The following is a 25,250-nucleotide window of genomic DNA, read 5'->3' on the forward strand; positions in this document are numbered from 1 at the left end:
ACCAGCAAGCCGCTCTCGGTCCGCAGACTCTCTGCCCGTCCGCCAGCCCCTTGTTCCCCGGGAGGCCGCGAGGTTTGGGGAAGTGTTTCTAGGAGACGGCGCTCGCCGGCTGCGCCTGCGCGGTTGACGCTACCGGGGCCGGCTGACGGACCCGCGTCGCTGGCCGGCGGAGGGAGTTCCCGCTAGCTCTCTGTGGCTGTCACCGCCCTGTTTCTCTAGCCCCATGGTACGCCCGTGAGGCCGGCTGCTGGCTGACGTCTCCTCGCGATGGAGCATATCCGGACGACCAAGGTAGTCGAGCGCGGGACAACCAGTCTTCAGGGGCCCTGGTCTGACCCGGCTGAGGCAGGAGGAGACGAAGGCTCGGCTGGCCTGACCGGGGCTGGGGGCCGGCGCGGCGGAGACCCGGCCCGGGGCGGGAGGGTCTGGCCAGGCCTGGTCTTGGAGGGCAGGGTCAGCTTGGGCCCAGCGGGGTGCAGAGGCCCCCTGTACCTACAGGAGCAGGGGTCCCTCCTGCAACATCTCGGGGTGCGTAGGGATAAGTCCGGGAAAACTTCCCCCGCCCTCCTAGCTCTACGTTTTCTCGGGCAAAATTGAGGCTCCTTTAACTTTGGGGTCTTTCGGCCTTTCGTTGCCTCATCTACCGGAAAATCGGTCTTCAAATTAACATTATGATGCTGTGTAAGCTTGTCCTTGCTCACATTTCTTTGTCCCGTGTCGCAGATGCACAATACGAGTTTTGGAGGAGCCGAGATCAGCTCTCCGCGCCACCTCCCTTTGCTGTCTCGGTCTCCAGTCTTTTCGGATCCGGTGTTTCCGTGTAGGTGCTTCAAACTTCAGGCATTGTCCTAAGTGTCAGTAGTCAGTTTAACAGGAGTTCTGGAGAAGGGGAGAATGTTATTCCATATTTTAAAAGGCGGGATGCAGCTTTACTCGATTAATCTTATTACACTCCACGCTTAATTTTTGTGTGTGGAAGAACTTTGAGAACGAACAAATATTTTTATTTCATTACACATTTAAAAACGAAAGGAAATGACATCAGAATATTACCAAATTACGTTTCCAACGACATTTAAGTTTAAATTTGGGAGGGAGAAAAACATAAATCGAGACGGGAAGAGTTACATTCTAAAATCACTGCGAGCCCACTGCAAGGCAGCCTCTCCACGTTTTGGCAAAGCTGAAGCCCTGTTAGTTGCTGGCCATCTTAAAGTTACGGCTCATTTAGGGAACCAGCAGATGTTCGTTATCTTCATTATTCCAAGAAGAATTTGTGTTTTTACAATTTTTTTAAATGTTTCACAAACCTTTTAAAGGTACACATGAATTTTTATTAGAGTTTGTCTTTAACGTTGTGCATACCGTATCTAACAAAATTGAAGATGCTGAAAACTAACCCCTTAAAACGTTTTTTTTAAGAGAAGAAAGATAAAATAACTTGAGAATTCAAGTTGTTGGTACTTAAATTTTGAAAATAGAAGGGTGCTTAAGTCTATAACCAAACTAGTAGAAGGTGCACAGATGGAAAAGAGGACTAGAGTAGACATTGGATCAGGTTCTTGTATTGGTTCCAGATACGTATTATATAGTAGCTAAGTGCACGTGACTGACTTCTGCATCAGTTCGAACCTCCTCTGTTTTTCATGTGCTTTCTACGGTGCATAGCACACAATCGAAAACCAGTAAAAGGCTGGGCACGGTGGCTTACGCCGGTAATCCCAACACTTTGGGAGGCCGTGGCGGGCAGATCGCTTGAGCCTAGGAATCCGAGACCAGCCTGGACAACATAGTGAAACCTAGTTTCTACAAAAACAAACAAACAAAAAAATTGGCTGGGCACGGTGGCTCACGCCTGTAATCCCAGCACTTTGGGAGGCCGAGGTGGGCAGATCACTTGAAGTCAGGAGTTCGAGACCAGCCTGTCCAACCTGGCAAAACCCCATCTCTACTAAAAATACAAAAATTAACCGGGCGTGGTGGCAGGCGCCTGGAATCCCAGCTACTCAGGCTGAGGCAGGAGAATTGCTTCAACCCGGGAGGTGGAGGTTGCAGTGAGCCAAGATGGCGCCACTGCACTCCAGCCTGGGCAATAGAGCGAGACTCAGTCTCAAAAGGAAAAAAAAAAAAAAAAAGCCGTGTCGGGTAGTGTGTACCTGTAGTCCCCAGCTACTCGGGAGGCTGAGATGGGAGGATGGCTTGAGCCCAGGACGTGGAGGTTGCAGTGAGCCAAGATCGCGCCATTGCACTCCAGCCTGGGTGACATAGTGGGGGCGGAAAAAAAAGAAGAAAAAAATCAATAAAAGTAAACTGAATCTGATCAACTAGAGCAAATCCTATTCTTAGGTGGATAAGAGTGAACAGACTTGGAAAATATTGAGGATCTCTTGGTTATTTTAAATCTTTCCTCCTTCAATGTATTATGAATATATATCTTTGTTTTTATTTGTAGAGTTGTAGCCCCTCTTATTAGCTCTTTGAAAGTTGTCACCGTTGACTTTCATTTTGTCTGATATTCCTCTTTATCAATGGATGAACTTTTCTTCAAGTAATGTTCTGATTTTGACTTATCTTTACACAGTGGTCCCATGCTGGTGGTTTAATAAGGCGTTTTTAGAGACTAAGAAATTTCTGATGATTTTCTATTACAACTACTTTTCAAATATGCTCTTTTATTACTTTGGGTTGTTTTTCTAGTATTGGATCACTACTCTGAAGTAATATTAAGTGAGTGTACATAGACGGCAAGTAAATATTTGCTAGGTACCTAGTATGTGCCAGACGCTCTATTGACACTGGGTGTATCACAGCAAGATGGAGGTGGACCTCAGGGTACGTTCTGTTAATTGTTGTGGGGACTGTAACATTTTCTTAAATTATTAATGTATTGGGAAAATAACTTATTCTTAAAAGATTGGTTTGAACATAGCCAACCTTTTGTTTCCATTATGCATAGCCTTCATCTGGATTTAGTTAGTTTTGCTGCAAAAATAAGTGTAAGTATTTAGAAACCAAAAGTGGATTGTTTTAGATTAGCTGTTTTGACCTTTATGTAGTTTAGTCATTAGGATCAAAATTGACTGTAGAGTGTCCTTTATGACTATTTAGTGATTTATGTTGTTCAATCAGCTGTATTTGAAAAGTAATAATTACCATTTGTTGAGCAACTATATGTCAGTATAGCCAATTATACAATATTATTACTTTATAATATATACAATTGCATAAATATGTTAATTTATACAGTATCATCACTGATCTCTTAAATAACGCTGTCAGTTGGGTAGTATTATCTGCATTTATAGGTGAGGAGGAAATAGGCTTAGGAATTTAAGAAACCTGCTCAATTAGCTCATGAGAGATAGAATTAGTATTTAAAGTAAGGTGTGTTTAACTCCAAAGACTATGTATGCTTTTTCCAGTGCCTCTCTAGTTTTAATCTAATTGTTAAATGTGCATTAGTATTAATTCAGAAATAAATGCTGATAATAATTCTAAGAGCTTTCCCCCCAAACCTGTTTTTGCCATAAATAATATTTATGTGGTATTGTTTTTAAATAATATTTAGGATTACTGTTGCTTGCTAATCAGAATTTTATCAGATTAAGTATTTTAGCTGAATACTAATGAACATATATATCATTCTGTTTTGGTCACATTTGGTTTACTAACTGTATAGCATCAAAGATGTCAAGTCCCTGAATCTGGATTTCTGAAAGAGCATTTCCAAGCTTCACTTACGAATCATGTAGCTACTGCCTATCGCTTTGAGCTCTGATTTTGCCATAATGACATAGTCCTGCCAAGAAACAATGAGAAATATGCAGAGACAGTTCTTCATGCAGTCTTTCTCCTTTCTGTGCCAGTACTTTGGCTGACATCTTATATTGATGTCAAATGATATTGTCTTATCTATGAATGGAACTTTACTGAATGGAATGGAAGAACTTTTTTTAAGCTATAAATGAAAGACTGACTGCTAGAGTTTGTAATCAAATGGAATGTCTCATAAAAATCTGGTGCTACTAAGGCCCAAATTGAGTTATTACAAAAGTTAATGCCTAACTTGTTCTTTAGCTTGCTCCCTCTTTTTGTCATTAGAATGTGATATCATCCATGTATGTGTACAAATATATCTTCCCTCTGAAAGAAGGAAGGAGATATAAAAATAAGAATAAGGAGAAACTGATAGTATTAAAATTGTCTTTGAAATAAGAGCCAGTAGGTTTTGAGGAGCACCTGAAGGCTTTTTTCCAAGTAAAGTGCTGTTTTGATTTTCACTAGTACTATCCCATTTTACAGGTGAGGAAACTGAAACCCTGAGAGAATAAATAAAATAACTTGTCCTGGCTCGCACAATTAGCTCTGCCAAAGAAGAGGTGGAGGTGGGAACTTGAATTTAGGTCTTTCTGATAGCAAGCCTATTCTCTTAACCACACTCTCTTGCCTCACAGAATAATGATCTAATCAAGAGATTTGATTAGTCAGTTGGGGCAGTGTGAGTAAGAATAGAGAGGAGGGGATGAATAGAAGCTTGGGTGGTCAGACTTTTTCTAGTAGCTAGCTGATTGTGAGGATCTAGTGTGAGGGAAAAAGTCTGGCTTCAAGAGTAGATTTGGGAGGGAGTTGTGTTTAGGTAAATCATTGAAATTTCTATTTTGGATGAGTTTATGCAAGAATATGTTGAGACTCTGTAGAGAATAGTCTAAACACTTAAAAAGGCAAGCAGGCTGGGCATGGTGGTTCATGCCTGTAATCCTAGCATTTTGGGAGGTGAAGGCAGGAGGATCACTTGAGGTCAGGAGTTTGAGACCAGCCTGGCCAACGTGGTGAAACCCTGTCTTACTAAAAATACAAAAAATTAGCGGGGCATGGTGGCGGATGCCTGTGATCCCAGCTACTTGGGTGGCTGAAGCATGAGAATCACTTGAACCCGGGAGATGGAGGTTGCAGTGAACCGAGATCATGCCACTGCACTCCAGTCTGGGCAACAGAGCAATGCTCTGTCTCAAAAAGAAAAAAAAAAAAAAAAATGGGGTAGGGGGCAGGCAAGCAGAGGAGGAGAAGACAGATGAATTTGGAAGAGGTGAAGCACAGATGGGAAGGGGACAGTCTTCCCTGTTCTAATTTCCTTCTCTGCTCCATCCTCTGGCTGCTTCCTCCTTGGGCCAGGCACTGTTGTAAGTTCCGACAAAAACTCCTGCCTTTATAACTTATCTATTTGGAGAAGAGATAACAATAAACAAAATTAAGTTCAATGTATAGTGTGTTAGATGGTGGTAAATGCTATGGATAAAAATAAAGCAAGCCAGGGCTCTGGAGAGTATGAGGGTTGAGGAGGAGGTTTAAGGGAGGACCGCTGTAAATCGAGTGGTTAGGGAAGCACTTACAGAGAAGGTGACTCCTGAGTACAGACCTGAAACTGGTGAGGGCGTAAGCCATCCCCACATGGGGGATGCGGGGGAGAGTCTCAACAAAGGGAACAACGGGGGCAAAAACCCTTTGAGGGCATGCCTGGTTGCTAAGAACAAGCAAGACAGCTAGAGCAGGGTGAGTGAAGAAGAGCATAGTGGAAGATTAAAGCTGGGGGACAGGGGCAAGTTACTGTAGTCTTGAAGGCCACTGTAAAATCTTTGCTTTTTTTTTGAGTGAGATAGGAAGCCATTGATGGAATAAGCAAAGTAAGATAAAACTGAAAAGTGCCCACTGGATTTACGATCTGAGGTTACTCTCTCCCCTCTTGAGGTCTGTGACTGTTTCATTTCCTAATTTATGCAGCCAGACACTGTTCTGGAAATTGGGATACACGAACAAAAAACATAATCTCTGCTCTCCACTTCCTGCACACAACTTGAAGTGCTCCGTTTTTGAAAGCTAATTCTTGGCAGGATGTCAGTGTGGAATGATTCTGAGAGTCCCAGATGAGTGCCTGGCTATAGGGAAGGAGTGCAACAAGCCAGAGGAGCAGTGATGGTGCACTTTCTGCTTCAGTAACCACCGTGTCTATTGTTGTAGTTGTAGAATAAGTACAACTGTTGGTCACAGAAGTCTGATTGAAGGCCATTGGTCCCTTCCTGTCCCAGAGGCCACTTCTTCCTGAGGGGTAAAGAGGTGTCTGAATTTTCTGAATGTGATTCTGTTTGTGTGACTCCCTGTGTTTTTCATTTCCAACCTTTTCTTCTTTCTTTTCTTTTCTCTTCCTTTCCTTCCTTTTCCTTTTCTTTTCCTTTCCTCTTTTTTTTCTTTCCCCTTTCCTTTCTCCTTTCTTCTTTGTCCTTTCTCCTGTCTTTCTCCTTTCTTTTCCAATAGGATCTTGCTCTGTCACCTAGGCTGGAGTGCAGTGGTATGATCATAACTCTACCTCCTGGGCTCAAACGATCCTCCTGCCTCTACCTCCTGGGCTCAAACGATCCTCCTGCCTCTACCTCCCAAGTAGCTGGGTCTACAGGCACATGCCACCATGCCTGGCTAATTAAAAAACAATTTTTTTTCCTGTAGAGATGAGGGTGTCACAGTGTTGCCCAGGCTGGTTCTCAGACTCCTGGTCTCAAGCAGTCCTCCTGCCTTGGCCTCCCAAAGTGTTGGGATTATAAGCATGAGCCACTACACCTGTGGTGGCCCCAACATTTTCTGAATGTGAATCCGTATGTGTGGGGTTCTCTGTGTTTTCCAGTCCTGACTTCATAATTGGCTGAAATTTGAACTTTCTGCATAGACCATTAGGGTACCTTTTAGTGTAGGCCCATAGTTGGCAACGATTCAACTAAATAGTCCTTAAAGTAATGTGTGTTCGCATTTACCATTCCTCACCGAAGTGACATCTTCCAATTCCTTTCTCTTTGCCCCATTTTTATTCTTCATTTGTTCTTTTTTTTCCCAAAGGCTTTTTTCTTTTTTTCCATTTTCTATTTGGCTGTGGTGATACCTATAATTTAAGGATCCTAACAGTTTCTGTAGTACCTCACAGTGATAGTGACCTGAAAGAGTTATAGTTGCTTCCTAACATCTGACTTAACACATTTCTGAGAACAGACTGGGAAAATCTGTAGCAACATCTGTAAAATACTTTTAGTTCCTTGGTGAAAAGGGGAAATATAAAGAAGCAGTTGGTTTTTAGAAGTTGACTAAGTCTGTGGTTTGAAATTTGTATGCCAATGATTTTAGTAAAGAAAAATACTTGATTTTCTTTGGAGGTTGCAGTGAGCCAAGATGGTGCCACTGCACTCCAGCCTGGGCAATAGAGCGAGACTCAGTCTCACCTTAGAGGTGAGGGGTGGGATTTGCCACAAAGAGCAAAATAATCAGTGTATTTTCTCAGAAATTCTCTTATTTTCTTGAGAACTTTAGTGTAAATACTAAATAAATGTTTTGGAATGATTTCAGATTACTTTCACTATCTGTCACTTTCATATAGAGATTACCCTATTGAAGCAGTTGTATGTAATGATTTTCTGTTATATAGATTTGAATGTAAGTTGGCATATGCTAAGATAGTCCTCAGTTTATTTTATTAAAGATATCCTTTCTTTCGGACGTTTTCTTCTCTATACTACTTTATCTTAGTGAATGGCAACCAGTGTGACAAGCTTAAAACCCTTAAGGAACCTCTGTTTTTCCTCCTCTCTTCCTTCCCTTATCAGTTTTGTTATTATCTCAAGAGGGACTTCCTCTCTATCACAGCTTACTCCAGGCCCTAATATGAACCAGTCACCTAGATGGCTTCATTAGCTTCTTACCTGGTTGCCCTTAATCAATCCAGCATTTTCTCCACATTGACACTGGAAAGATCTTATAAGCTATATTTCCTAAAGGACTACTGTACTTAAAAACCTCTGTACCTTTTTTAATCTACAGTACAGATTTTGTACCTTAACGTTTTTTTTTAATCAGATAAAATGTTATGCCTCTGCTATTGAGACATAAATGTTGTATTTCCTATGTTGAGAATTTTGTATTTTCTGTATTCCCATTAGTGAATAACATTTTGCTGATCTTTGCTTTCATCACTTACAGTAGTTTTTTCCAACTATGGAGCACCTTTAAATATGGAATTTGCTTTTTAAACTCCATATGCATCCTTCTTTCTTTCTCCATTTCAACTTAACTGAACAGTAGCTTGACATAGAGGACTGTCAGGACTCTACCTACTTGACCAGATTACTAACTACAGTAGTTTTGCAAATATTTACTAGAGCACTTTATTGCTTATATTTATTAGGCAGACAAAGATAGAGTACATGTATTAGTCCATTTTCACACTGCTGTAAAGAACAACCCAAGACTGGGTAATTTATAAAGGAAAGAGGTTTAATTGACTCAAGTTCCACATGCTGGTTTATTCAAGAATTAATGAATGAATACCTACTGTTCACCCACTGTGTAGGGAAAAGATAGATGAGGAAAAGTATAATGGGATAAAGAAGAATCTTATTTAATAAATCAAATGATTTCAACAAAAGGGATCACTGGTAAATTGGGCACACCTTCTGGTTTTCACCTGAGGAAAATAATTTTTCTGTGGCCGTTCATCTCAGTTCAACAAACATTTATTGTGTCAGACACCACTAGCTGTTAGGAGATATTCGTGCGTAAATGAAAGACAGTCTTTGCCCTGGGCTATGTTAGTCTTTAGTGGAAAAGACAGATACATGAACAGAGGCTTTCATTATAATTTAGGAATTGCTTTAATAGTGGTGGAAGGGGCAGATTTAAAAAATATTTAGGTGATAAAAATCATAGGAATTGGTGATTGATGGAATGTTGGGGATTGAGAAGTCATAGGATGATTCACGGATTTCCAGTGTGGGTGACTTGATAAGGATGGAGGATTAACATTAACTCACATCCAAAATACAGAATTAGAAACCTATTTGTGAGGGGTGAGGGTGAAATCAGTTTTGCTTTCAGTATGTATAACATGGCTCCGACACATCTAGTGGAGACAGTATAGCATAGTAGGAAGGTGTTTTGGCTTGGGAATCAGATCACATAGGTTTATGACTAAGCTATACCACTAGCTGCTTCTCGCTGTGTGACTTTGAGATGACTAACCAACCTCACCAAGTCCCAGTTTCTGTGGGGACAGTACTGGTACATACTATATAGGAGTTGTCAAAATTAAAAGAAATAATGTATGGTAAGCACTTGTCACAGCAATAGGCATATAATGAGACCTCACTAGTATGTCAGGAAATACTATCTGTGTAGCAGACAGTATGAACTCAGGAGAGAGGGGAGCTGGACGTACAATTCTGGGAGTCATTAACGTATAGGCTTACATAATGACAGTAGGTAAGTTTCCTATAGAGAATGGACCCCTGAGGAAGAGTAATAGTGGACAGGGGATGGACAGAAGAGGAATAAAATCCAAATGAAAAGTGGTGTGATTGTTTTCCATGTATAGAAGCTTTGTAGATACTTATGCCTCATAGAGAAGTTACAACGTGAGATTTATAATTGGAGCACAACCAGGAATATTTATGATCTTCAAAAAATCCACAAATTTAAAATTTCACGTGGATTTCTTTTTAAAGCCAACTTCCTATTGAATTAAATAGTAATAAAACCAGCCCCTCCCCACTTTTAAACTACTTGCCAGTAGACTTTTAAATTTTTTCTGAGAAGCTATTTGAAACTCTACTGAATGATGTGGACACAGATTATTTGCTTGAGTAGTGTTGATACTTTATGGTAACCTTTATTTCCATGTATATTCATCAGTTGTCTTCTTGTTAGAGCCTTAAACACTTTGTTTTAATAGCTTAGGAAATGATATGGTTTGGCTCTGTGTCTCCACCCAGAAAGATAGGTGAGATCTATATTGCAGTAATTGCTCAGTGCTGGTTGGCCACAGTGCCCTTTCCAGCCAAGTCACGCACAATGAAGAGGAGTAAACAGTAGTTGATCCCATTTGTCTTAAAAGGTGTTTTAAGTTTGGATTCGCAGTGTGTGGTAAACTGAAGCTAGATTTTTATTTAAGGAAGAAATGGTCCTAAACAATGAAATAAATGTTGACCTCTAAGAGAAATCTTTATTCAGGTTTATAAGTAGAAAACCTTCCTCTCTCCTCTCCTGCCCTCCCCTCCCCTCCTCTCCTTTCCTCTTCTTTTCTGAGACAGAGTTTTGCTCTTGTTGCCCAGGCAGGAGTGCAATGGTGCAATCTTGGCTCACCACAACCTCTGCCTCCCAGGTTCAAGCGATTCTCCTGCCTCAGCCTCCCGAGTAGCTGGGATTATAGGCACCCGCCACTATGCCCAGCTAATTTTTTGCATTTTTAATGAGATGGGGTTTCACCATGTTGGGCAGGCTGGTCTTGAATTCCTGACTTCGTGATCCACCCGCCTTGGCCTCCCAAAGTGCTGGGATTACAGGTGTGAGCCACTGCGCCTGGTGGTGATGAAATATATTAATATATGGGAGAAAATTGTAGAATTAATGAGCTAGTGGTTAGCTATCTAGATGATTTTGAAGATATAAACAATTTAAAAAACTGTCTACAACCTGCTGGTACACATAAATTAACTTTTTTTTGCTTGTTTTTTTGAGATGGAATCTCACTCTGTCGCCCAGGCCGGAGTGCAGTGGCACAATCTTGGCTCACTGCGACCTCCATCTTCCAGATTCAAGCAATTCTCCTGCCTCAGCCTCTCAAGTAGCTGGGATTACAGGTGTGTGCCACCATGCCCAGCTGCTTTTTGTATTTTTAGTAGAGGTTTCATCATGTTGGCCAGGCTGGTCTTGAACTCCTAACCTTAGGTGATCCGCCCGCATTGGCCTCCCAAAGTGCTGGAATTATAGGCGTGAGCCACCGTGCCTGGCCCAAATTAACATTTTTTAGGTTGGTAGTGGTTATTTTACTTTTTTTCATAAGGATGAATAACACAAAGATGCCCAGCAGTACTCTCCTGCACATTCCTGGGTAGCCCTAGTCCCACTCTCCACTCCAGCAGCAACATCGTGTGTGTGTGTTTGTGTGCGTGTGTGTGTGTCTGTCTACTAGTATTCATAAAGACATATTATGTGCCTTACCAGCTCAGGCACTAGAGGAGGCCAAAGCAGCATAGGACATAATCTGTGCCAGGGAATTCAGAGCTACAGAGGAATACGAAGCCAAGATGTAAGTAATGAACGAATTCTCTAATGAGGATTAATGTTAGGAGGCAGGATGTTAGTGAGTCTTGAAGAATACTTGCCACTTAGCTAAGCAGAAGAGACGATTTTAGAAGCAGAGAACGGTGTGAATAAAAGCCCAGAGGTGGACAAAAAACAATCATTGCCCTGGTGTGGGATAGTGAGGAGAATATAGAGACTAGTTGGAGTTGGCAACCATTTAAATGTTTCCTGATTTAATTTTTATGGTAGTTTACTCTAAAACTCTAGATAATAATATATTTATATTTTGATTTTCCAACTTTAGATAAAAATGTTGACTCTTGGATATGAAAAATGTTTTTGCTTATTTGTACTGCACCCCTCTTTCTTGCTACCCTCAATATAAGTGTTACTGTTTTCTACAATGTGGTTCTCTATTGGTTACATTTGTAACTGTAAATAATCTGTATGTTATTTGTGCGTTATACATTCCCCAAAAAGATACATGGAATTTAACAGTAAGTATTAAATAAGCTCTTATGATTTTAGACAAAACGAAGAAAAAATTGAGAATGGTGCATGTAAGTCCTGGGCTAACAGAAAAATAATTTATACCACTTTTGAAATGAAAAATAATATCTTTTTTCTTTTAGGTAGAACAAGTAAAATTACTTGACCGATTCAGTACCAGCAACAAGTCATTAACAGGAACACTCTATCTTACGGCTACACATCTATTATTTATAGACTCTCATCAAAAAGAAACCTGGGTAAGGAGCACCGCAGCTGTACTGTTTGTCATAATAATAATAAACTTGGTCTGTCATGTTTTATTTTGAATGTGTATAACACAATATATAACACAATTTTTAATCATTAGTTACCTATCTCAACCAAAATATTTTTTGGTCTCTAGATCACTCCTGCCCTCCCTTCTAATAAATCAGTTATGGAATGTGTAACATGGAATTCTATAAAATACCACACTCTTATCTCCATAAATAATTTTGAAATACTTATTGTTCCTAGGCTGGACACGGTGGCTCATGCCTGTAATCCCAGCACTTTGGGAGGCTGAGGTGGGTGAATCACGAGGTCAAGAGTTCAAGACCAGCCTGACCAACATAGTGAAACCCCATCTCTACTAAAAATACAAAAAATTAGCAGGGCGTGGTGGTGGGTGCCTGTAATCCCAGCTACTCAGGATTGTGAGGCAGGAGAATTGCTTGAACTCGAGAGGCGGAGGTTGCAGTGAGCCAAGATTGTGCCATTGCACTCCAGCCTGGGCAACAGTATGAGACTCTGTCTCAAAAAAAATAAAAATAAAAATAAAATACCTATTGTTCCTTTTAATTTTTAAAAATCTAAAAACTATGTACATGTTAACAGATCAAATGGATTGTTTGGTATATTCCCCAGTGTTTTTATACAAATTTTAATTATGGTATTTTTTTTTTTTTTTTTGCCAGTATAAATGTTGCAGTATGCATATACATGTAAACAACATTTTGTGTATTTATATGAGACATATATGTTTCTTTCTGTATATTTGCCAGAGTTTCTCTGGGATATTTGCCTGGGAGTAAAATTATGGGGTCTTGAATAAGTGCATATATAATCTTACTAAGTATGTCACCTCTTCAAAATAGTTGTTCCAATTTATTCTCAGTAGTGTATTACACAGTGTTGTAAATCTTCAACAACATTGATATTGTCCATTTAAAATTTTGTGCGTATCTAGTAGATGTCCAATTGTAATGTTGATGAACTGATTACAAAGAATTTACCCTTTGCAGATAAAGAAAAAGGAAAGAGTTTCCTTTTCTTTTTTTATTGGGTTGTCTTTTATTGATTTTATAAGAGTTTTGGGCTACACATAGAATTACCATTCAACCCAGCAATCCTGTTACTGGATATATACTCAAAGGAAAATAAATCATCCAACCAAAAAGACACGGGCATTTGCATGTTTGTTGCAGCACTGTTCAGCAAAGATACGGAATCAACCTAGGTGTCCATTAGCAGTGGACTGGATAAAGAAAATGTGGTGCATATACACCACAGAATACTATGCCCCCTTAAAAAGAGAACAAAATCGGCCTTTACAGCAACATGGATGCAGGTGGAAGCCATTATTCTAAGTGAATTAACACAAACAAAAAACCATATACTGCATGTTCTCACTTACAAGTGGAAACTTAACATTGGGTACATATGAGCAGCATAAAGATGGGAACAATAGACATTAATAGACTAATAGAGGTGAGAGGGAGGGAAGTAGAGGAACAAGGGTTGAAAAACTACCTCTTGGGTACTGTATTCACTATCTGGGCTATGGGTTCAGTTGAAGCTCAAACCTCAGCATCATTCAGTATATTCATATTACAAACCTGCACATGTACCCACTGAATTAAAAAAAAAAGTATTATTCAAGAAAAGAAATAAAGAGTTCTAGGTTATAATGCTTTGTCAGATGTGTGTGACATAGATAGCTTTTCCCAGTGTGTGGCTTGTGTTCTGTGTTTTTTATGTGTCTTTCAGTTAAAGTTTATATTTTTAATATTATAGATTTTTCATTTTTTTCTTTGTTTGTGCTCTGTTGTGACTTAAGAAATCCTTTCCTATGTCAAAGTCATAAAGGTTCTTCTATATTTTCTTCTAAAAGCTTAAGTTTGATCCTGTAAGTTGTTAATACATCTGGGAAATATTTTGGCGTATGACGTGAATAGGGATTCATTTTTATTTTTTCTTATAGACGACTGGCACCATTTATTGATTGTTTCATTTCATTCATCTTTAGTACCAGCTCTGTCATAAAAGCATCTTCCATGTATGTGAGGCTTTGCTTTTGAGTTTTGTTTTCTATTCGTTTAGTATACTGACTACACTGTACCACACTGTTTTATTGACTATAGCTTTTAAATGAATTTTGATATCAAGTAGAGCATACCCTCCCAACTTGTTCTTCAAAATTGCCATGGCTATTTTGGACTCTTTGTTTTTCCTTTTCTGTTTTAGAATTCATTCACTTATTCATTCAGCACACATTTATTGAGCATCTACAGTGTGTTTCATATCACTATTCTAGATATTTTGGAAACAATAGCCAATAATAACAGGTACGAATTCTGCCCTCATGGAGCCCACATTCTAGTGCTGAGAGATATGAATAACGTCACCAATAAATAGGTAAATAAGTAAAATACATAGTGGTAAGTGCTAAGCAGAAAAAGAAGTAGGAAAGGGGGTTAGAATATGGGGCTTGTGTCTCTGTGCTTGAGAGGAAGAGACTTGAGCATGTTTCTGTGCCACTAGCTCTGCCAGGTTTTAGAACCTCCACTTTATAGATGAAGAAGCTGAAGCTCCGCGAAGTGGTAATTCATTCAGTGTTACCCAGGCAGTGTAACATAGTAAAAGGAGCTCATGTAGGCTGTGTTGTCAGGTAGCTTTGGGTTCAAATGTCAGCTCTGCTGTTCACTGCTTGGGCGACTATGTCAGGGTACTTTTGGTTGTAAGTAAATGAATACCTGACTGAACATGGTACCAAACCTTGCAAAGCAGGAGAGGTGGGTAGGCTTTCCTCAGTAGCCCCCTCTCCTTTTATCAGGGAGGAGAGGCTCTCTCAGAAGGACCCCCAGCCGACTTTCCCTAACCTCTGATTGTTTGAAAATCCGGACACTTGGCTGCTCCTACCTGAAAAGGAGGCAGAGAATGCAGACCCTAGTATTTTGGATCTCTTGAGGGAAAAGGGTGTTGCAAGTAAGGAAGGTGGGGAGGAATGGCAGACCAACAGTGTCTGCCAAAAAGTATGTAACTTTCGAGCTTAACACCCACATAAAATGGGTATATAGCATCCGTCATCATGTAGGACTTTCATGAATCTTAGATGAGAGAAAGTACGAAAAACATCTGTGCCTAAAACATAGTAGTGGCAGTAAATCATAGCTGCTCATACTATTTTTCTAAGCTGTAGAATCAAGATTAGAGGTCAATTATGCCTCCCTGTCCAGAGATTCATGTTGCTCTGTGGTACACCCCTGTACTGCACATACAGTACTCTTCTCTTTCTCTCTTTGATTGTACTCTTCTGATTCCTGAAGAAGGCTGACCAGTTGATATATGATTCCATATCAGCTGTTAAGGAAACTCACTTGAGATACTGATCTCAGAGACGTTGTATTCCCTAGAAGCACTGGATCCCTTCTCCATCCAGAATTGCCAGAAATTTTACCAATCCAAGAATTGCCAGGAATTTTACCTAGCAGTACCTTCTGAAATAATTAGTCATAGTATCATCCACTCCATCTACCCCTCCTTTGTCCACTTACTTCAGTATTTTCTCTATTATCCATCCCGTAGAGATATAAATGAAGGCTTTCCATATAGCTATTCCTTCAGCTGCTAGGAATATAGTTTGAGGGGCAGCAAAAAGATAACTGTGTTATTCTCTACTCTCCTATTGTTGTCTTTTAAATGCTTTCTTATCAGTATATTCCCTATGTTTCCCCTAAATGAAGTTTGTTTAGTATACTAGAGCCATAGAAATGAACATTTTAGATCCAGAAGGGGCCTTACCAACCTTATATCCTTTTTCTCACTTTATAGTTGGTTATGTTTTCAAGATCACATAACTAGTTAGTGGTAGGACCAGTTTTCTTTATCATTTTCTTCCTGCATATACTTTTGGGTCTTTATAGTTAAAATCAGAACAGTGATATACAGGTTGAATATCCCCAATCCAAAAATTGAGCACTGACGTGATGTTCAAAGGAAATGCTATTCCAGATTTTCAGATTAGGGATGTCAGTTGATAAGTATAATAAGTATAATGCAAATATACCAAAATCTTTAAAAATCCAAAATTTGAAATACTTCTAGTCCCAAACATTTTGGATAGGGGTTCTCAACTTGTAATACTATAGTTAGCTTTTGTTCCTTATTCTCTGTTTAAATGTTATTATTAGATCATTTTTAGTAGCGGAGTCCCATTAATATAAGTGATAATGGTGCTGAATCTTAGCCATAAGTAAGGGCTACATATGTATGTGTGTGTTAATTATTTGTTCTCTGTGTAGTTTTAATTTCCGTTGACAGCTGCTTCTCATTGTTTTTCAAGCTTTTCTTGATTATTTATGTGCATTTAATTTCGCAGGTGAACTTTAGATTTAATATGTATAATATTAACATAATATTATAATTATATATGTGTATTATATAAATAATCATCCCTCACTCACTACAAAACAAAGCAGATTGGAATTTTTAAACTGAAATTTATGTTGAATTTTTAGATTAATTTGGGATTAATGGATCTCTTGCCATGATTAGGAGCCTTGGTCTTTTGTTCTCCAGAAAAGTTTTCTATAAATATTTTAATAGGAGTGGTATTAAGAAACAGTAGGCATTTTTAGTAGCAAACAAAATATTATTGGTAGTAGGTGAGAATGGTAAGCATATGTTTAAAATACCATCAAATATTGAGTTTATAGTAGGACTTTTTATTCATTCATTTAGTAAACTCTTATTGTGATAAAGGAAGTATCAGGGATGACATCCATATTTCTGGCTTGGGCATTCACATTTAAAAAATTAAAGTTGAAGTGTGTGATATATAACATTTGTAAGCTTTTTGATCTGAGGGGGGCAATTATAATGTTCCAGGTACTGTGTTAGGTGCTGGAGATGTAATGTTGATCAACGCCGCACCATGCCACCCGCAGGCCGTGGGCCTCCCTCCTGTGCTCATGGGCACCCAAAGTTTCAGCCTCAGAAGTAGTTTCCGGAGGGGCCAAGGCAGCCAGGGGTTGGTGTGTCAGTGCCGCCCCAAGCACATGAACACCCAGCTAGGTCACGACAGTACCTGGGCTGGGCTGTCGGGACATGTCCACAGCTTTGCTCTGCCACAGAGCAGGCAATGGGAGTGGGAAGAGGCCAGGGAGCGGGAGCAGGCACTTTTGAACCTGCAGGGGGAGGGGGTTTCCTAGGCCCCCAGGAACGCAGGGATGCCTGGGTCCAGAGCCATGGCTGGGCGGCTGCAGCTGTGCCCAGGAGTGTGGCTCCAGCCCTGCCAACTCGGTAGGGCATGGGGCTTACCCTGGGATCACCTGTTCCCAGGTCTTGCCTGTTCTGCAGAGCACGCAACCCTGGCTGCACCTCCCCCACTGCAGCTGGCATCCTCACAGTGGCCACTCCAGACAGGCTGCTGCTGCCATCACTATGAAGGGAAAGTATAGCTTAAGCTGCAGTAAGAAAAGGGAGGGGGCCTAACTTACTTGGGAAGGGTTGTGGGGCATGTCAGGCTACACTTTTGGTGATATTATGAGTTTTGAGCAAAGGCCAGAAATGTGCCTAGAAGTTCTTAGATGAAGATGTAGAGTTACAGTATTCCATTTAGTGGGAGCATCTGACCATGTGTGAAGGAGCTTCGTTCATTTGAAGAGCCAAAAGAAGGCTGTTGTCACTAGAACATAGTCAGTGATCGGGAGAGGGACTTGAAATGACGAGATTGCCTTCCTTTTTTTAGTCTGCTTTTCAGTATTCACTACTGTGTTGTAGAAAATGGATCAGAGGGTCAAGCGTAGATATGGAGAGAGCGTTTAGGAGGCTGTTTATCTATAGTAGTTCAGGTGAGAAACAGTGGGGACATTACAACTAGGGATGTGACAGTAGAGAGAGAGAGAAGTGGATAGGTTACAGAAACATGTAGGCGATGCAGTTCCCGGGGTCTGATAATGTATTGAGTATGTGGAGAGATGGAGGAGGGATCAGAGTGACACCCATATTTCTGCCTTGGGCATTCAGTCATTTAAAAACTTGAAGTTAGGCCGGGCGCGGTGGCTCAAGCCTGTAATCCCAGCACTTTGGGAGGCTGAGATGGGCGAATCACGAGGTCAGGAGATCGAGACCATCCTAGCTAACATGGTGAAACCCCGTCTCTACTAAAAAATACAAAAAACTAGCCGGGCGAGGTGGCAGGCGCCTGTAGTCCCAGCTACTCGGGAGGCTGAGGCAGGAGAATGGCGTAAACCCAGGAGGCGGAGCTTGCAGTGAGCTGAGATCCGGCCACTGCACTCCAGCCTGGGCAACAGAGCAAAACTCCGTCTCAAAAAAAAAAAAAAAAAAAAACTTGAAGTTTGAGTGAGTATGTAACATTTGCCACTTTTGTTGAGGAGGACATTCTTAAACTTATGCATTCTGGAAGAGAATGTTCAGTGCTTTCCATGTTGATGACCGGGATGTTTTTTCATGCTGTAGATATTACACCACCATATTGCCTCAGTAGAGAAACTTGCTTTGACTACTTCTGGATGTCCCCTTGTGATTCAGTGCAAGAACTTCAGAACCGTGCATTTCATTGTTCCCAGAGAAAGAGATTGCCATGATATTTACAACTCTTTGCTACAACTGTCAAAACAAGGTATTGTTCTTAGAGACCAAAGCTTGCATGCTCACTTTGAGATGGGTTATCTAAGATACTTTATTTAATGTTTTATTATTGTTATTTTATCCTTTTATACTCTGTCAGGTTCTTGTGTACTCTATCTCCCCCAAATTGGCCTGAAAGTAATTAGAAACTATTGATCTAAGAATGGTATAATCGGAAGGGGTAATGGTAAGGAAAAAGTAAAGCATTTATAGTAGAGACTTACAAAACCACAGTTTTATATTAATCTTTTAAGTCTATTGATAGCAAGTAGCACAACATATTTTTTAAGAGGGTATTTCACAATCAAAGAGAATGACTTGGAAATTGATATTACAAATAAAAAGTTAAGGAAGGTCAAGGTCCTTTGGTAGCAGTGGGACTAAAATATTTAATAGATTTGAGTGGGAGATACAGAAGATGAGCAGAGAAACAAGAGAGGGTGAATTCTATTTGAGTAGAAGTAAGGTTGAGTTCAGTCCTAAAGAAGAACTTTTTTTTTTTTTTTTTTTTTTTTTTGAGACGGAGTCTCGCTGTGTCTCCCAGGCTGGAGTGCAGTGGCGTGATCTCGGCTCACTGCAAGCTCCGCCTCCCGGGTTCACGCCATTCTCCCGCCTCAGCCTCCCAAGTAGCTGAGACTACAGGCGCCCGCCACCACGCCCGGCTAGTTTTTTGTATTTTTAGTAGCGACGGGGTTTCACCATGTTAGCCAGGATAGTCTCGATCTCCTGACCTCGTGATCCACCCGCCTCGGCCTCCCAAAGTGCTGGGATTACAGGCTTGAGCCACCGCGCCCGGCCAGAACTTTTTTTTTTTGGAGACGGAATCTCACTCTCTGGTCCAGGCTGGAGTGCAGTGGCGCCATCTCAGCTCACTGCAACCTCCGCCTCCCAGGTTCAAACAGTTCCCTGCCTCAGCTTCCTGAGTAGCTGGGATTACAGGCAGCCACTGCCACGCCTGGCTAATTTTTGTATTTTTAGTAGAGACGGGATTTCACCATCTTGGCCAGGCTGGTCTTAAACTCCTGACTTTGTGATCCACCCTCCTTGGCCTCCCAAAGTGTTGGGATTGCAGGCGTGAGCCACTAAAGAAGAATCTTATCACTACTTATGCCCTGTGGATCTGGTGACTTCCTTCCCCCAGCATGACTTGAATTCTGTGTTGGACTGGATTTCGGTTGAGCAGTCTGGATTGCTGCCTACAAGAGTGGTCTCAGAGCAGGTCTTTGTTCATTCTTCTCTCTGAGGACATAAGCCTGTAACATCCCATTGTCTCAAGCCAGAGTTTATAGTAAAGATGATTCCAAAGCGCCTCAAGAGCTCTGTGCAACAGTTGCTGTTTTTAGTTGACAGTGTCCGATAGGGATGTATAATGCAATTTCATGTTCTATATGCTGTCTCTAGCTTCTCATTATAACGTTAGTCTAGTTTACATCTCATATGGGAAAGTGATTAGTGGAAAATGTCTATTAGTGTCTTTATAATTTTACTTTTAAGAAAAAGAAATACTGCAGTAGAGGATTTAACATGTAAGTCTAACTGTATTTATTAGCTTTACTTTTGCTGATGACAAAAAATCCCATCTCAGATTGATATGTGTGCTTTTTAGGTATAATCATTTGCATACTGAATATCAAATATATTCAGGTATTAGCCATCTCTTTGAAGATTGTAAAGAGAAAAATGAAGGAAAAAACTGAAAAATTACATTTATTTGTAGTATGTCTTATAAATTGCACCTAACACTTAAAATTTTGTATTCTGTAGCAAAATATGAAGATCTCTATGCATTTTCTTATAATCCCAAACAAAATGATTCAGAACGACTACAAGGCTGGCAGCTCATTGATCTCGCTGAGGAATATAAGAGGATGGGAGTGCCAAATTCTCACTGGCAGTTGTCTGATGCCAACCGGGACTATAAGGTACCTTAACAACGTTTTGGAGAAATTCAGAAAATGTTAATAGCAGAGGGTTAGAGAGTGTCAGCATAGCAAGTTGTCTGTGTACTGAAATGTGCTGTTCTTGCGTTTAATAAGGTTTCAAGGTGTTTAAAGAGGTTTTGAACTGAGATACAATGGTTATGTTTGGTTTCATATTTACAGATTTGTGAAACGTACCCCAGAGAACTGTATGTTCCCCGGATAGCAAGCAAACCCATCATTGTTGGTAGTTCCAAGTTCCGGAGCAAGGGAAGATTCCCAGTTCTTTCCTACTATCATCAAGATAAGGAGGTAGGATGCTTTTCTTTTGATTTTAGAAATAAGGTATAACTCATCTTCAGGGTTAAGTATCTTAAATAACACTTTGTTGGGGTTTTTTTTTGTTTTTTTTTTTGTTTTTTTTTTTTTTTGGAGACTGAGTCTGGCTTTGTCGCCCAGGCTGGAGTGCAGTGGCCGGATCTCAGCTCACTGCAAGCTCCGCCTCCCGGGTTTATGCCATTCTCCTGCCTCAGCCTCCGGAGTAGCTGGGATCACAGGCGCCCGCCACCTCGCCCGGCTAGTTTTTTGTATTTTTTAGTAGAGACGGGGTTTCACCGTGTTAGCCAGGATGGTCTCGATCTCCTGACCTTGTGATCCGCCCGTCTCAGCCTCCCAAAGTGCTGGGATTACAGGCTTGAGCCACCGTGCCCGGCTTGTTGTTTTTTTTTTGAGACAGGGTCTTGCTGTGTTGCCGAGGCTGGAGTGCAGTGGCACGATCTTGGCTCACTGCAACCTCCACCTCTTGGTTCGAGCAATTCTTGCGCCTCAGCCTCCTGAGTACCTGGGACTGCAGGCACATGCCACCATGCCTGGCTAATTTTAGTAGAGACGAGGTTTTGCCACGTTGACCAGGCTGGTCTTGAACTCCTGACCTCAAGTGATCCGCCTGCCTTGGCCTCCCAAAATACTGGGATTACAGATGTGAGCCACTGCCTGGATCAAGAACACTATTTTTTACATTAAAAGATTGCTAATGGAGAAGCACTGCCTTTTTGTTTAATTACATTTTCACAAATTTAAAACAAAACTACTCAAATATAGAAATTTTCATACTTCTTTTCATCTTTTCTTGACCCTCCCTTCCTTCCAGCAGTGACTTGAAAATAATACAGTTAGTTAACAGATAGGATCCTCTTTCTTTCCTGTGGTTCTCTTTTGATTCTGCTTATATTTGGGAAAACCAGTTAGTTTTGATAAGATGACCGCTGAGACAAGGGAGAGAACCAAGGGCATTTCAGAGTCCCATTTTAATAGTAAACTCAAATCAAAAGGGTTTTGCAACATGAAGCAGTGGAGGAGGCATCTTTATAGTGAGATGCTGTAATAAGGTTTGCTTATATTAGTAAAACTTAACCTTTGTAGCCTGCTAATAGAAGGCCAGGAGGCACTGTATGTTAAATGCTTTATATGCATGTCTTCCTGACTTTGTAAGGTAGGCTTTACTAATTACCTGTGACTTTCAAGTAGGAAACTGAAGTTCAAAGAGGGTAAGTCACTTCCTTGTCTCTCAGCAAGTAAGTTGAGGAATTCTATGCCATTTCTGACTCCCAGTCCTTTGTGACCTGGTTTTGTTTTCTCTGAGAACCTTTAGAATCTTCTTTTTCCCCAGTGTTCTGAAATTCCTTTTTTTTTTTTTTTTTTTGAGATGGAGTTTCGCTCGTTGCCCAGGGTGACATTCAATGGCGTAATCTCAGCTCACTGCAACCTCTACCTCCCAGGTTCAAGCGATCCTCCTGCCTCAGCCTCCCAAGTAGCTGGGATTATAGGCACCTGCCACCACGCCCAGCCAATTTTTGTATTTCTAGTGGAGACTTGGTTTTGTATTTCTAGTGGAGACTTGGTTTTGTATTTCTAGTGGAGACATGGGGTATCACCATGTTGGCCAGTCTGGTCTTGAACTCCTGATGTCAAGTGATCCACCCACCTAGGCCTCCCAAAGTGCTAAGATTACAGGTGTGAGCCACCGTGCCCTCCCTGTTGTGAAATTTCACAGTAATGTCTTTTTAAATCTCATCTAGAAACTCAGGTCTCAATTTTGGGAATTTGCTTCTCTATTTCTTTGATAGTTTCCTCTCTTCTATTAATTTTCTTTGTACTTTTAATTTATTAGTTGAAAATTGGGCTTTGTAGAATAAACTTCTACTTTCTTTTTTTAAAACTTTCTCCTTTATTTTTCATTTTTTTGTATTTTCTGGAAGATTTCCTCAACCTTATCTCCAGTCTGTGTCTTAGATCCTTTTTTTTTTTTTTTTTTGCTGTAGTGTTTTTAATATCTGAGAGCTTTTCCTATTTTCTGAAATTTTTTAAGATAGTTTTCTGGCCAGGCGCGGTGGCTCAAGCCTGTAATCCCAGCACTTTGGGAGGCCGAGACGGGCGGATCACGAGGTCCAGGAGATCAAGACCATCCTGGCTAACATGGTGAAACCCCGTCTCTACTAAAAAATACAAAAAACTAGCCGGGCGAGTTGGCGGGCGCTTGTAGTCCCAACTACTTGGGAGACTGAGGCAGGAGAATGGTGTAAACCCAGGAGGTGGAGCTTGCAGTGATCTGAGATCTGGCCACTGCACTCCAGCCTGGGTGACAGAGCGAGACTCCATCTCAAAAAAAAAAAAAAAAAAGATAGTTTTCTATTCTTGGATGTGATGTTTTAGTTCTTTGAGGATGTTAAAGTTTTAAAACATGCTTCCCACATTAGTTATTGTTTTGCTAAGAGTTCCATTTTTTTCTGTTTATTTAGTGTTTTTGTCTTTCATGTCTTTCAAATACCTGTTTCTTGGCCAACTTCTCATATTTAAGCTGTTTTGAAGTTTGTGTGCAGGAATGGTTTGAATCTTGGGATTCTTTCTTTTTTTTTTTTTTTTTTGAGACAAGGTCTCACTTTGTCTCCCAGGCTGGAGTGCAGTGGCACAATCTCGGCTCACTGTAACTCTGCCTCCTGGGTTCCAGTGATTCTCCTGCCTCAGACTCCATAGTAGCTGGGATTACAGGCATGTGCCACCACGCCTGGCTAATTTTTATATTCTTAGTAGAGATGGGTACGGTTTCACCATTTGGCCAGGATGGTCTCGAACTGCTGACCTCAGGTGATCCAGCTGCCCCGGCCTCCCAAAATGCTGGGATTGCAGGTGTGAGCCACTGTGCCTGGCTTTGGGATTCTTTCTATTGTATAAGTTGGTTTCCTTAAAGAAGAAACCTCTCATTTTGGTCCCAATGTGTATAGTAAATCTGGCCGTGATCCAAGGGTGAAAAGAGTGGTGGCAGGATCTCACATTTTGTTACGTAGACTTTACTGAATGCTCCTAGTTTTTGTGAGTATAGGGCTTCACCCCTGCCCACAGCTGTGTGTATTGTCGATAGAGTCTTCAGGTTCATCCTCATCATAGAATAAACCTTGTCTTCAAGGTAAGGGAGTCTGGTGGTCTTAGCTAGCCCTCATGCAGACAGCCACCAGTTCTCCTTTTTTTCAGTTATATCCCTGCTCAAGCCTTCAGAGGTTTTGAGCCTTTTGGGATTTTGCTGCACAAAATACCTTGCTTCTTATTGACTTAAGGGAGTTAGCAGCTTTCTTTGTCCTGTAAAATTGGGTATCACTTGCTAGTCAGCTATCATCTCCCCAGATTTTATTGACATCTCTATGTCTTTTTTCCCATTCTCTTTGTCCCTGTGGTTTTATACATTTGAACTTTCTTTATTAGAACCTGACTTGGATTTTGGGAAGGAGCAGAGGCAAAGGGGTAAGGGTTTAGACAGAAATTTCTAATCTACTTTTCACAAATAAATCTTAGAGAGGTTAAATGGTTATGGCCTGTCTTGACACAGCCATATGTGTAAACATTGTTTATTGGAAAGTTGGGCTGAAAATAGTTATTCAGTGAACAACTTAACAAATCAGAAAGTAGGTCTGAAAAGAATTTAATTAGGCAATACTCATTTTCTACTATTTTATCATTTTCATGGTTTTATTTTGTGAGTTTAAAATATGCAATTGTGTGAATTTGTATGTATTTTTGTTTTGCATTGGAGAAAAAGTATATGGGTCTAAATCTTTTAAATCTTTTTTTAGGACTTTAAACAATAGTAGGCTGAGCATGATGACTTATGCCTGTAATTCCAGCATGTTGAGAGGCTGAGGTGGGCAGATTACTTGAGCCCAGGAGTTGACAACCAGCCTGGGCAACATGGCAAAAACCCGTCTTAACAAAAAATACAAAAATTAGTCAAGCACAATGGTGTGTTCCTGTAGTCCCAGCTACTCTGGAGGCTAAGTTGGAAGGATTGTTTGAGCCCAGGAGGTCAAGGCTGCAGTAAGCTGTGATCGCACCACTGCATTCCAGTCTGGGCAACAGAGCAAGACCTTGTCTCAAAAACCAACCAAACAAACAAAAAACAGTAAATAATGAATCCAACCATTCACTACTTATAGATATTCTTGCGCTATTCGATTGACTGTATTTTAACCCAAATTTGAATTGAAGCTTATTTTTCTCATTTTATATTAAGATTGCTGATTTCTAATTAGAGATCTTAAAGCCTTTAGAAAGTAAAAGTTCTAATGATGCTACTTAAAAATTCTTGTTCTATTTTTATTGACTAATCTTTTACTTGAACGTCAGTTGGAAGTATCCTGTAATCTAAATGGAACGCAGAATGCAGGCATCTTAACAGTAGGTTACTTAACAGAAGGTTACTTAACAGAAGGTTACTTAACAGAGAATTGACTGGGTGTTAGTTCTTAGGATCCAGGGTTTTTAAAT

General features: G+C 40.6%; 1 protein-coding gene across 6 annotated transcripts in view; it reads left to right on the top strand.

Annotated features, from left to right (window-relative positions):
* The window catches only part of LOC105490231 (myotubularin related protein 6), a 112,676-nt gene that overhangs the window by 14,812 nt on the left and 72,614 nt on the right, over positions 1-25,250 (top strand). For 4 of the 6 annotated variants that reach the window (XM_071081523.1, XM_071081525.1, XM_071081522.1 and 1 more), the window contains exons 2-5: positions 11,745-11,861; positions 18,346-18,508; positions 20,281-20,438; positions 20,619-20,747. In XM_071081523.1, the coding sequence (XP_070937624.1) occupies positions 11,745-11,861; positions 18,346-18,508; positions 20,281-20,438; positions 20,619-20,747 (567 nt within the window). Of the gene's footprint in view, positions 1-22; positions 292-11,744; positions 11,862-18,345; positions 18,509-20,280; positions 20,439-20,618; positions 20,748-25,250 lie in introns of those variants that run through there. The other 2 variants (XM_011755651.3, XM_011755653.3) reach the window with 1 other exon arrangement.

This window comes from Macaca nemestrina, chromosome 16 (assembly GCF_043159975.1).
Source record: "Macaca nemestrina isolate mMacNem1 chromosome 16, mMacNem.hap1, whole genome shotgun sequence".
In the NCBI taxonomy this organism is placed as follows: domain Eukaryota; kingdom Metazoa; phylum Chordata; class Mammalia; order Primates; family Cercopithecidae; genus Macaca; species Macaca nemestrina.